General features: G+C 39.2%; 1 protein-coding gene across 1 annotated transcript; it reads right to left on the bottom strand.

The window, feature by feature from the left end:
- Positions 1-386: 386 nt before the first annotated feature.
- On the bottom strand, positions 387-11600 carry LOC109469010 (FSD1-like protein). The gene is made up of 13 exons (XM_019767399.1): positions 11443-11600; positions 9080-9175; positions 8939-8950; positions 8207-8326; positions 7733-7834; positions 6906-6928; positions 5359-5480; positions 4787-4938; positions 4110-4266; positions 3237-3352; positions 2489-2621; positions 1394-1554; positions 387-924 (listed from the first exon to the last, which is right to left on the bottom strand). The coding sequence occupies exons 1-13, from the start codon at positions 11455-11457 to the stop codon at positions 622-624; spliced, it is 1512 nt and encodes a 503-aa protein (XP_019622958.1). The 5' UTR covers positions 11458-11600; the 3' UTR covers positions 387-621.
- Between the last annotated feature and the right edge of the window lie 1992 nt (positions 11601-13592).

The raw sequence follows: 13592 nt of genomic DNA, 5'->3' as shown, positions 1-13592 counted from the left end.
AATTCCTTCACTTCTATTGCATTTAGTTTTTAAAAAGCTGCCACAATTTTTCATGTTCATGATTCAGTACGCATAGGGCGGTACATTCATGTAGCACACTTTACCTAAAACCCTTCCATGGATTCTGGGAAATGCAGCACACTATGGGTTTTTCTTATACACAACCAGTAATTCTCTGATCTTGCTTATGTTTTGATGTCTATCAGACATATTCCTCAGAGCTTCTGACAGAAGTACTGCTTTTGTTTGTAGCTGATGTAGGTGGCACTTTTGGGGGCAATCCTAGCCTCCATAGCATGCCAAAAACTGGGGGTTTTGGGGGTCTTCAGGGTCTTTGGGAGGTTTTTATGAACTATTTTCTGATTGCATATAGACAACATAGCTGGCCTGGTTTAGAATTGGACTAATCAGAAAACAGCCGAAGACCACCAAATCCCCAGTTCTATAAGCCTGCTACTGGCTATAGCCTATAGGGCAATCCCAAGTTTGAATCTCCTTCAAGCAAGGTGAGAGAAGTGCTGGTTTTGTGTAAGAAAATCCCACCATCCCATGTTCTACCAACCTGATAAAACTACATGTATTTTCGTACCTAAAAAGCATTGCAAAGAAACGCTATCAACATTATTCTAACACAGACAGCTCTGACGAGGCCGGGGACACTTTCTTAGACTCCTGGACTGTCTTAAACTCCAGGTTACTTGGGACCTGCAGTCCAGTCTGTACGGTCAACCCTCCACACCAGGTCATGAAGGCAGGGAGGACGGGCTGCTGAAACTTGGCCTTGAACTGGTGGAGTAGTTGTTTGGTCTGAGCATCGTGGAAGGACAGGACCAGGTTGTCATAGTCCAGATACACCCCTATTCTCTCTGGGATGGGCACGTCAAGCTGTTTGGACTTGTTGTTGTGTTTCGCTGACATGGTGTTCTGAGGAAAAAGGTAAAGGTTGGTTGGTTGGTTGGTTGGTTGGTTGGTTGGTTGGTTGGTTGGTTGGTTGGTTTTCCTTTAATACCCACGATTATAATTATAATGACCATTCTAGCATAGTCATTTTCACCTGAGTGAGGTGCAGCTAAAAGTCAAACGCTATGTAAACCGTGTGCACTAATAAGCTGCAATTGTATGTAGTTATCTATAATCCATAACCACACAAGAATACATGGACAAATACAATGCATTTCACACGAGAAACAGATGCAATTTTGACAAGAAGTCAAACCAATTTTCTTGTACTGTCAGTACTTAACTTTTACTTTATTTTGCAATGTTAAAATACCCATAATTTGCTATGTAGTATATATATTGAATTGCAAACAAAGACAGGAAGATAAGTGACACTGTACAATATTGTATCACTATAATGGACATTCTAAATAAAAAACAAAAACAAACAAACCTGTAACCAGTTGTTGACATGGAGGCACCAGGATGTGTTAGTTTTCCCGAGCTGGTCAAACTTGCCCAGGTTTCTGTAGGCCACGCCCAGGGTGTAGGACTTACACTCAGGCTGGGCTGTCACCTCCCAGTAATGCTGTCCCTCGTCTAACGTCACATCAGCTGAGACAAACAAACAAACAAACAAACAAATGAAGCACCTCCCAGTAATAGTGTCCCTCATTCAAATCCACATCAGCTCAAACAGTTAACAAGGGACATGTACATGTAAGCATCCACTAGACTAAGTGAACAGTTAGCTCAGTGTGTTAATCTTTGCAATATTGCCTACTGCCTAGTATATATACCCAGTACTAAGACTAGTGCTACATGTAAGTTTTGCCTACCCAGTACTTTGTACCAAGAAACAGTCTTGGTGTGGTTTGCCTACTTAGTACTGTGTAAGACTCTTCCCTGAATGAAATGGTCTAAGTGTACTAAAGATTAAGTTTTGCCTATACAGTGTATGGCTCTCAGTGTGCAACCTTGCCTACCCAGTAATGTATAAGACTAAAGTGAAACAGTCTCGGTGTGCTAAAGGTTAATCTTTGCCTACCCAGTACTGTGTAAGACTCTCAGTACTAGTCTGCTAAAGGTTAAATTTTGCGTACCCAGCACTGTGTAAGACTTTCTCCTGAAATGGAATAGTCTTGGTGTGCTAAAGGTTAATCTTTGCGTACCCAGTACCGTGTAAGACCCTCAGTCTGCTAAAGGTTAAGTTTTACATACCCAGTACTGTGTAAGACTCTCAGTCTGCTAAAGGTTAATCTTTGCCTACCCAGTACTGTGTAAGGCCCTCCCTTGAAACAGTCTCAGTGTGCTACGTAAAGGTTAAATTTTGCCTACCCAGTACTGTGTAAGGCTCTCAGTGTGCTAAGGGTTAAGTTTTGCGTACCCAGTACTGTGTAAGACTCTCAGTGTGCTAAAGGTTAAGTTTTACATACCCAGTACTCTGTAAGACTCTCAGTGTGCTAAAGTTTAATTTTTGCGTACCCAGTACTGAGTAAGATGCTCCTGTGAAACAGTCTTGGTGTGCTAAAGTTTAATTTTTGCATACCCAGTACTGTGTAAGACTCGCCCGTGAAGCGGTCTCCCCTCTTGCTAGCCGAGGCAGGCCGCTTCGCAGGTGACTTGGCAGGAGAGGCCGGCCGCATGGTCTTGGCTGGAGACCCCGGTCTACTGCCTCTGCCCTGGAAAATAGCAGAAGAGTTGTCATTTTGTTATTGTCAAGTTTTAGCATAGAAATAGTTTGAACTTTTGATAATTGTTTAAAGGGAGACTCAGCGAGGTTCTTGTAAGACAATTTGAGGTCACTCAGTATAGTATTGGTAAAAAGATAAAAGGCTATGTCCAAAAGTACATGTCTTGCATAATAAAGATAAGGATGTTATTATAAGCATGAGAAGGGAGAATATAGACTATAGACTGAGTTTAGGCTGCATCCTTGTCAAAGTACCACCATACAGTAGGGAGAAGTACAATTTGGAGTCCAATCATAATAATCCCTGACATAGCAAGCATGTGTATTATTATGTGATTGTAAACCCTGCATCAATTCAACACTACATGTATAAAAGGCTGCAATTGAATTGGGTAATGCTTAACCAATAAACCAATTATTATTAATATCAAGCTGAGGAGTTATTGAAATTTCAGCCAGATAAATTGTTTCTAGGTCTGTATCTGTACTATCAGTATAGCCAGTATAACACCAGGCCATACATAATACTTATTTTACAATAAGACTTGTCTAAAAATTTACTCTTAGCCTTTTATTCAATGATGATCTTTGTTCAAGTTCTCACCTTGGTTTCCTGAAGTTGACCTTTGCCCCCCATGGCGTCCCACTCCACAGAGGACCCGTCTTCTGTGACCTTGAGGTTAGCGTGGCAGGACGTCTGGTCAAGTTTGAAGTTCAAGGCTAAGGAAAAACAATTATAACAGGGAGATAAGCTTAGTATATTTATCAGAATTGTACATTTTTTGCCTAGCAAAATGTACCTAGATAAGCTGCTCAGGGGGCAAGAAATTCAATATCCGTGTATTAGGTCTTTTAGTGATGAGGTAACTGCTTCTTTTTGTCATGTCTGGACCACAATACCGGTCAATATACATTTTTACCTGTAGGTGTCTCATGTGATAACTACCCATATCACATGGGGTTCTATTGGTTATCACATGGGCTTCAAAACTTCAGTTTGAATGCGTTTTGTGTGTGCCGCTTTCAAAAATCCTCTCTATATAATATACACTTTAGATGCCTATAATGTCTAATGCTTGAATTAGACATTTAAAATTGATGTTGTTCCAGTTTTTCCGTTTCACTCGCTCGCTTAAATTTTCACAACTTTTGGCACATTTCGCATTAAAACATGTTTTCTCAAGTAGTAATGACATAAATAGAATACAACATGTCGGCATCACGTAGAGCATAATCATGCAGCCATTTTAATTCTACGTAGATCATATTCATAGACGGACCGCTCTAATTTAACGTAGAGTGTAATTGGCAGTACAGCGTAATGGGGGAGGTTTCTTGAATTCAACGTAATACATGTATGTAGACAGCTCTCAAAATTTAGCGTAGAGCATTGTCCGGACCCCCATGCAGACCCTCATACGGGATGAACCGGCATGTAGTGTTCTTGTATGTAACTGCAGCATTCTGGATTTTGTACCTTTTGTCTCTAATGTGACCACCTCACTGTAGTCTCCAGCCACAGCCTTGTTACAGGCCCTCGCTCGGAGTTGGATGAACTTCTGGTTAAACGCCAGACCCAGAATCGTGTAGAAAGGCTCTTCTATGTCTTCTATTAGTTGCCAGCCATTTTCCACCTAAGAAATGAAACATAATATGAAGTACAAAGATGCTTCAACTTACTTGTTAATAAGCCTTAGAGCCCAATCTTAGCTTGTACATACTGAACAAAACTTGTATTTACTACACATACTAGTACACAGGCCACAGCAGGTAATTTTTATGGATGACATCAGCACGCGCATTAATTTTCGCCTGATTTTGGAAAAAAAAAATTTTGTTGCCTTCTGACAGTGGTCAACAATTGATGCTGGCTGTGTATATGTGATGTTCCCACTGAATCAAAACCATTTGTACAATCATGATTGAGTCAAAATATCAAATTGTAGGAACCTTGTTTTATTTCGCCAGCTCGCATTAGATTTGCAGTCTGCGGAGGATGTCATCCATAAAATTTACTTGCTGTGGCCTTATGCAAAACAGATATTATACTTTTTGACCTCTCACCTTTGCCCTCCCACCCATGGCTGCCTTAATCTCATGACCCCTGACCTTTGCCCTCCCACCCATGGCTGCTGTAACCTTATGACCCCTCACCTTTGCCCTCCCACCCATGGCAGCTGTGTCTGTCTGTCTGTACTCCAGTAAGAAGTGGTCGACCCTGCTCCCCTCAGGAACTCTCCAGACGACTGTTACTGTGTTGTCTTCCACCCGACAGGCTTCTGTATCAATCTCAGGAGTGGCAGGAGCTGGAAGAAAAGACATGATCTTTTCAAAAATGCATTTTCTTTTAATATACCTTCTGGTATAGCAACACTTGCAATTGTACATTAAAACTACATTAACTACTAGTACAAATCAGTACTAGTGTTTGAGCCAGCGCCTGTCATTTGATGGAAGTTTTGCTGCTCATGATGGACAAAAATTTTGCCCAATCCGTGATCTTTGAAGGACAAAAATTGGTGTTTAAATCTACATGTATGGAAAGAGATGTCATAAAACTAACCTTAGTCTGCCAGGAAAAAGTTGCCCCTCAAAATCCAAAAATAGCGTTTCAGAGGGTCAAGATTTACAGTTTTCTTGAGGGAGCATTCTGATGTGAAAATATAATGTTATGTCAAACAAAATTGAGATGACAAAAAACACTACTCAAACTAATCCAAACATACCAGGCAGAAAGTCTAGTTTTCTCAGAGCTTCCCTCTCCTCTGTGAAGTCTGCGACCAGGTGGGACATGTTGTCTGTGACCTTGGGTTTCAAGGTCAGACGGAAGGCAGGGGACATGGTCACTCTGGAACAGTCAGGAACAAAAATCAACCATGACATTCAGGAAGAAATGTTTGTACAATAGTTACTTGATTTTATGAAGTTTCTTAGAACTGTTCAAACTGTTTGAGAAATTTAGACATGGCTTCCAGTGCCTTAGATTGTTATGTTTACCGACGGAAAACATATTGTGTTTGCTCTGTTTCCTCTTCTTCTCCAAACCAAAAAGGTCAATGACCTGAACCAGATTGTCTGTTACCAGGATGGTAACTAGTGTTGGACTACATCATGTTGCAATTTTATAACAGGAGGGATTTAGACTCCAGGACCTGTCTGATCATATACACATGTATATGAAAAATTATATTTGAGAAAGAATTAACAGGGCAGACCATATGCGGAGGTAAACATTTTATGCATTTGCTTAAATGTTTCCTCTCTAGTTAATATTAGTTTTGTGAAAGACACCAACATTAGGGGCAAAATCACAAAGATGTGAGAATTGTTAATATCATACACCAAAGAGACAATAACACACAACAATGACAACACCACAGCACAGTCACAAAGTACTCAGGGCATGAAATACATGGCACTCAGGCACCCTGTATTTTTGAAATTGTTGAAATTGCATTTGGCAAGTTTCAAAACCTTCAATTCAAACACATGTTTTTAATGCATGTGTCTAACTTTATTCAACAATTGCTACTGTTTCTGTGTTTGTCTCCGAATGTTATGCAAAAGATTTGCAAAATGTATTCCATGCCCAGAGTCTTATGTTACAGGTAGGTTGATACAGTATGTTACAGCAAGTACCTACACATCACTAGGGCTGTGTACCTAATACCTGTCTACAAAGACAACAATTTGTTACAAAAGGTGGCAGTTGGCATGTATAATACAACTTATAGATGATTGGCCAAGCTCGTTTATGTCCGGGTCTGTACCTTAACCTGTGTACCTGTACCTAGTGCTGTGGACCAGTTCGCTGGACCGACCAGACTTGCAAAAAGTTTTGGTTCAAGTGTAGAAAAACCTAAAAGTCAAATCAACCAATTCTGGACTTATTACAAAAAAAACATGTCACATACCCCTTTTCTTCCAAACCACTTAAAATCTCCCATAGATTGCAAATTCTGTGCTGCAAAATGATTTTATTAGAAGACATTGCCATCGGGCATCGTCACATGTCAGCTTCCATGTTATGTGGCCACAGTTTTGCCCAGACAACATTGCAAGGTTGCCAACATGCAATTTTGTATATGATAAGGGTTTAGGTCCAGACGAGTCCGGAACTGAACCTAAACCTCTGGACTTGAATCCGAACCTGAACCTAAATGTGGGTTTAGGTACACAGCACTACATGTAGGTACAGGTACAGGTACAGGTGAAATTTGTTTAGGTACACAGCCCCACACGTCACACTGAAAGGCATGCAGATGTTGTTTACCTATCCTTGATGCGTTTTGCGGCCTGTCGGGGGATGTTAGGAGGACACGAGAAGACAACAGTCGTCAGAGCACATGCATCATGGGAAACATGCAACATTCTCAGCAACATGCAAGCATCAACAGGTTATAATGGCTTCAATACACAGACACATACATGGAATAAAATATGATGGATTCAACATAATAAAGCCATAAATAAGGAAGATTATAGGATGTACAACTGCAAATTATCTTACAATGTAATTTCACTAGCTATGGTTACAATTTTTGGTACATACAGAAATGCTAAGCTGTAAAGTTAACATGAAAACAGAATCTAAAGGGAAAGTCGGCACTTGTCCAGGACAATACAAAAATGAATTAGTTACTAAAGGTACCTTCTATGAAATAGCTGAAAACAAATTTGGTTTATTTGTATTTGAGACCCTCTTTTAAAACCGGTTCACCCTGGAACACAGTAGCTGTTGCGTAATGTGACACATTTATTCCCTAATGTTATTTTATAGAAAATCATAAAAGCAGCTATAATATCTCTATAGCACACAGCACAGTTGACTCCTCTCAAATAAGACTCTAAGAATTTTATTCATACTGCTTTGTAATTTGTATACCCGCTTCATAGACCCTGGTAGCTAGCCTGGATGCCATCTAATTTGCAACATCATTAGCTGCCTCTATTCTTCCCCCCTGTTACAACACAACACAACAATACATGCTCAGAACATGTTAACCTTTAGCACATACACATGCCATTACAAATCAGAGGGCACCCAGGCTATGTCCCCGGGGGTCGCCCATTAATACTGTGTTCTGTGGTCCCCTGTACCTGACTGAAGGCATCTGGGTCAGTCTCCTGTAAGGCGTCGGCTGCCATGTCCATCAGTTGGGTGGAGTTATCCAGCGCCATCTGACAGGCCTGCATGTCAGTCTACAGGAACACGGGGAGGAAGAAAAAAATCATAACCCACACTGGTGTTGTACATGTATGTTCTCAACTAGAGACAATCAAACACAATAAATAAAGTGGCATCGCATGACGCAATGATCAGAGCATTAGGCTCCAAACTAAGGGGTTCTGGGTTCGATCCCCTGACATGCCCAATGATGTGCCCTTGGAAAAGACATTTTACACGACTTCGAATTCCCTCCCTGTACAGTGGAGTGACGCCCACTGGGCCTTTCGGCAAGTCATTGATACTGTTTTTGGTGTCACCAAGATCTGCAAATTTGCCACTAAGAACTGCACAATTTTTTTCTTAACACAATCAATGACTCAATGTATCAATCCATTAGTCCGTACCTCTACAGCCATCATCTTGCTGTGCTGTTCGTCCTCTATCCTGGCTGTCATGGTGTCTCTCATCTCATTCATCACCGCGTACAGCTGGTCAAACTCCTCCTGAAGGTCTGCCTTTGCCTGAGCACCATTTTCCTGTACAGAATAGGAACATAGGACATATACATAGTCAGGGACTCTACTTCAGCACTAAGGACAGCTATAACCTACACTTATTTACTGGACAGACACCATTTTGCTGAAGACACATATAGTTGTTATTTTCCAAGCTAAAGAGAAGAGGAACATACATGTAGGACATATATATTTTGTTGTACCATACAGGGACACTACTTCAGCACTAAGGACAGGTATAACCTACACTTACTGGACACCATTTACCTCAAGACATAGTCAATAGTTGATATTTTCCAAGAGAATAAGAACATAGCACATATACCATACACATTACAGGACACTACTTCAGCACTAAGGACAGGTATAACCTACACATACTGACTGGGCACCATTTTCGTCAAGACATAGTCAATAGTTGGTATTTTTCATACAGGGACTCTATTTAAGACGTAAGGACAGCTATAACCCATACATACTGACTGGGCACCATTTTCCTGAATACACAGTCAATAGTAATTTCCAAGAGAATAGGAACATAGGACATGTACTATACGGGGATTCTATTTCAGCACTAAGGACAGGCATAACCTGTCAGTACATGTATGTGTATACTGACTGGGCACCATTTTCCTGAAGACACAGTCAATAGTTGTTATTTTTGAAGAGAAAAGGAACATAAAACATATACATCTTGTACCATACAGGGATGCTATTTCAGCACTAAGGACAGGTACCATTGCTAGACAAATGTTGTCTTACCTCTACTTTCTCAGCAATTTCTTCCAGAATCTCCACAAAGCTCTGGATCTCCTCACTCTTGGCAGCCAAGGTGGTGACAATCCTACTCAAGGCTTCCTGTAGGGTTTCATTAAACATTTAAAGATAAACAGTAGTATCTTAGCATACAAATCAGACACTTCTTTTACATGTATAGATTTCAAGTACACTGATTTAAATTTTAAGGCCACACCAATTTAATTTGTTGGGTCTCAGATTTGCCTCTTCATTTTATTTCTGACAAAAAGATTCTGGTTCTGAATCAACTCAAATATGCTCATATTTTGCCCTCAACAGTTGAGGAAAGTCCTTTTCTTCCTAGCTGTTGCAGTGTTTCCATCTATCAATGCAGTGGTTTGATTTAAAGTTCAAAACTCGCTGTTTAATAAATATTAACCCAGCCTTTTGTGTTAACTTCATGGCTCCAATCATAATACTTGGAGCTATAATAAGATGCCAGTCGCTTCATTTTTTTTTTAAATATGAGAACCAACAAATTAAATTTGTGTGGCCTAACATAATTAGAAATGGGACATTGAGAAACCAATATCTGGCACCAGTCTGGTCTCAGGCCAAGACGTTACTATGTCCCTGTGAAATTAAAGACATGATCAGAAACTATTACAGAAGGCAAATATTACTAGAACACTATAGGTGTACCAATGAGCATGGATTCATACACAATTTTATTTGAATTGAAATTATTTATTTTGCAAATACCATAAAAAAAGAAGTGAGAATACATGTAAATTTAAGAATTATTGTTACACAATGTAACAAGAAAAAATATACTTAGTCTAGTAATGTACTGACAACTAAATACAGTAATATAGATCATAAGTAAAACATATACTTACTGTTTTTATGAATACTAATATCAAAAATGATTGAGCTGTTCTTAGAATTACATTTGTACATTGTAGAAAGATTTTCTGTTGACTTCAGGGTTCATATCTTACAAGTTATAAATCATAATTGACCATTTTGTCTCTGTAATTCCCTAAAGTACACAGTAAAATGAGCCAAGCCTAGCTTTATGCATTATTTAACAGACAGACAGACAAACTGCAGACATTCAGGCCTAGAAAAAACAGTAAGTTGTATCTTATCAAGCCATTTTTCTCAATTCCTATAATCTTTCTTTGGTTAAACAACACAGTAAAATCATTTATTGTAGAGCATGAAAACATATAGTTATCAGTCATTTTTCAACCAAATTGTAAACAAAAGTACAATTAGCTATGCCTATAAAATACATTTGTAACTGTACACAGTTAGTTGTATCTTATCAAGCCATTTTTCTCAATTCCTATAATCAAATTTGTATCTTTCTTTGGTTAAACAATTATATAGTAAAATCATTATCGTAGAGCTGGAAAACAAATAATAATCAGCCATTTTTCACCCAAATTGTAAACAAAACTACAATTAATTATGCCTATAAAGAATATGCATGTAAAGACATTATACTTTCCGATCCAATTGTTTTTATCCCAAATTTACTCAAACAAATCTTTGGTGAAATGGTCCACACAATTACTGTTGATTGAAATGGCAGCTAAAATCACTGGGGAATGGCAAAATGGCACACAGGGCAGCTTATCTAATTAACATGACTTCATTAAGATTGATTCTGCCTGTAATTTATTTGTGCTGCTTGCGAGACAGATTGGTTTTTAATGAGCATAAAGAATACATGTGCGAGATGGATTGTTACTGTATGTAACGTTATAAACCCTAACAGAATTTTTTTTATTTTAGAAATTTTGCAATTATGGGCATCCAATTATTTAATGTTAATAACCATAATTGGGCTATTCCAAAAAATAACTGACAATAAGGGGTGGGCAGGGGGGTGTCAACAAAATCTGGTCTGAACAGGGGGTGGTCAAGAAAATCTGGCCTGGACAGGGGGGTCAAGTGGCCTGCACAGGGGGGCGGAGTCAAATATCTGGCTTGGACAGGGGGGTTGAGTGACCTGGACAGGGGGATCGAGTCAAATATCTGGCCTGGACAGGGGGGGGGGATGAGTGACCTGGACAGGGGGGTTAGGTCAGAAGCTGATTGAGACCTCGTCTACCCCCCTCCACAGTATTTTTTATTTGGAACAGCCCAATTAGTTGAGTGTAACGTATGCCAAGATACCATTTTTTGTTTAGAAAAGTGGCAGCACAAAACACGCATATAATATATCCGTGTATCTACACTAAATGACTAAAAGGGAAACTATCATCGCACAAAAAAACAGAGCAGTTTTATAACGGGAGGTTGTGCTATGTTGTCTATGCACCTGTCAAACGAAACCAAAAACAAACAAAAACAACTGTATACAATAAAATGTTTACCTTTTGGGCCTCCATGTTCTGCCTACCACCTGCACAAATCGTCTGGAATCTCCAAACTTCCAAGTTCCAAGTTTTTGCGCCAATTTTAAGGATAAACGGATTATTTTCCTCCGAAGCTAATATTTCAGCAGACTATTTCCACCATATTTGATGACGTCAGGGAGACGACCTCATTTGAAAAAAAGGTAAAATCATTAAACACTATAATCCGCAAAAACATCTAAAATTTGATAATTTTTCATGATATCATAGAATAAAATATTTTGAAATTCACTTTTTATAGTAGTTTGCTGCACAGTTTGGTATATCTATGAACAGTTACCTAGATAACTTTCACCCCCTACTTTCAATGGTATAGTCCAATGTCAAAGGTTATTTTATTTTGAGAACTGGCGCGCAACACGCAGGTGTGGAAAAATTCGCTGAATATTTTGCTGTTTTTCTCTCGGTTTTTAGCCACAAATTAGTGGAATATGTTCTCGTTTGGTCCGGAGAATGTTTTAGTAAGTGAGCAGCAGAATGTTTGTGAGTTTTCGCCATGAATTTGTGATGTTTTGAAGAGAAAAATGCGGATTTCCTGACCTGGCGAATTTTGAAGAAGACAACAAAATGGCGAGACAGTTGGGAAGAGTAGCACGTGGTATGGAGACGACTTCGCTTATTTTTGCAGGTAAACCAGCAAATTTATTTGGCTGAAATTCTTTCCCATATTCTTCCCAACTTAAGTGCGAACATGTCAAGTTGCATTCCGTAAGAAATGACCTATTTCTGTGTTAAAGAGCGACCGTTCCAAAAATTATTTTAGGTGTAGGCTTTGAAAAAGTCTATCAAGTTGCCGCGTTTTCAACAAGATTTTAAATGTGTGGTGCGCTTGTAGATAATTAAATGTACGTGCATGTCTTTTTTGTCCTTTTTTTTACGTTTTGACCGTGAAAACCAAACGTTGGATCTTGTTTTCGACCGTGAAAACCAATGAAACCAATTACTCTGCATGTATACTTTACTTTGTGGGGTCGACCTACCGGATGATAGTGACGTTATTCGTATACAACGAAGTTGCTAAAAAAGAGGAAATGCTGTTTACCACAAAATCATTGTTTTCTATCATAGTATGTATTTAATGTTCTAGAATTTTGCTAATAGCTGCTGTAATTGGACCAATAAATCAATGACATAAATTATGTTCATTAGCTGGCATATTTGCCTAAGTCGCAAGATGTCGCTTTTGATTGGTGAATAACGCATGAGGCTCGGATGTAACGCATGAGGCTGGTAAGGGCATACTTAGCAAAAATAGCAAAATATCAGGAATTATAAGGGTATTAGGCATAGAGCCATAGGATAAAAATAGAGCTAAAGATACTACGGGCAAGGGCAATCAATTACATTGTGTTTTATTCGTGCTGTTGAACAGATTTAAACAGAGTTACGTTATCGCCCCCTCCCCCCATAATTTGAACGTGAAAATTTATGAATTCGTGCGACCTAACATTATGTTAGTGCATGGCAGGCTAAGTTTCTTGCTTTAATGCCAGGAGGTGCTCGTCAATTTTTAATGTCTTCTCTGCAATGTTCCGGTCGTATTGTATTTAGTTTGATTCGTTCCTTTTCTGAGAAATTGTAACTTTCAGTTTGGGGGGGGGGCAGCCATGCACGTTCTATATACAGTACACTCCACTGGATTTTCGTATTAAACTGGGTTTCCATTAGCTACTGTATTGAAGGAATAACTCAGTGCTTTCAAACAATCTAATTCACTCGCAAATTTTCCAGATTTCGAAGCTAATTTGCAATTGTATAAGGTAAATTTTCCCACCAAATAGCATAAATGAATCTCTATGTATGAGAAATTTTGAAGACTTTCCATGTGCTAATAGCAAGAAGTATTCAATATGCATGTTCAATTGGATGCTATACTGATCAAGAAATTATTTTTCTTCTCTTCCAGATGTGTCTTGGATTGCCCTGTTCTACAACAGACATACCGGAGCCATGTTGAACTATATATATTGCACTTATTATCAATAAAACCACTGCCATCGTACACTGTACTCTTCACTCATTGTAACCACTGCCATCGTGCACTGTGCTCTTGCACACATTGTAACCACTGCCATCGTGCAGACCAAACCCTGCCATCGTGCAGACCA

This window comes from Branchiostoma belcheri, unplaced genomic scaffold, assembly GCF_001625305.1.
Source record: "Branchiostoma belcheri isolate BF01 breed outbred unplaced genomic scaffold, Haploidv18h27 scaffold2, whole genome shotgun sequence".
In the NCBI taxonomy this organism is placed as follows: domain Eukaryota; kingdom Metazoa; phylum Chordata; class Leptocardii; order Amphioxiformes; family Branchiostomatidae; genus Branchiostoma; species Branchiostoma belcheri.
Note: the sequence above shows the minus strand (reverse complement) of the source record. Positions and strands in the feature narration are given on the sequence as shown.

Excerpts from the sequence above, each read along its gene's own strand:
- LOC109469010 (XM_019767399.1), bottom strand. Across the intron at positions 3,353-4,109 it reads GGTCACATTAGAGACAAAAG|CCTTGAACTTCAAACTTGAC; the intron begins GTACAAAATCCA and ends GTTTTTCCTTAG. Across the intron at positions 925-1,393 it reads ATGTCAACAACTGGTTACAG|AACACCATGTCAGCGAAACA; the intron begins GTTTGTTTGTTT and ends CTTTTTCCTCAG.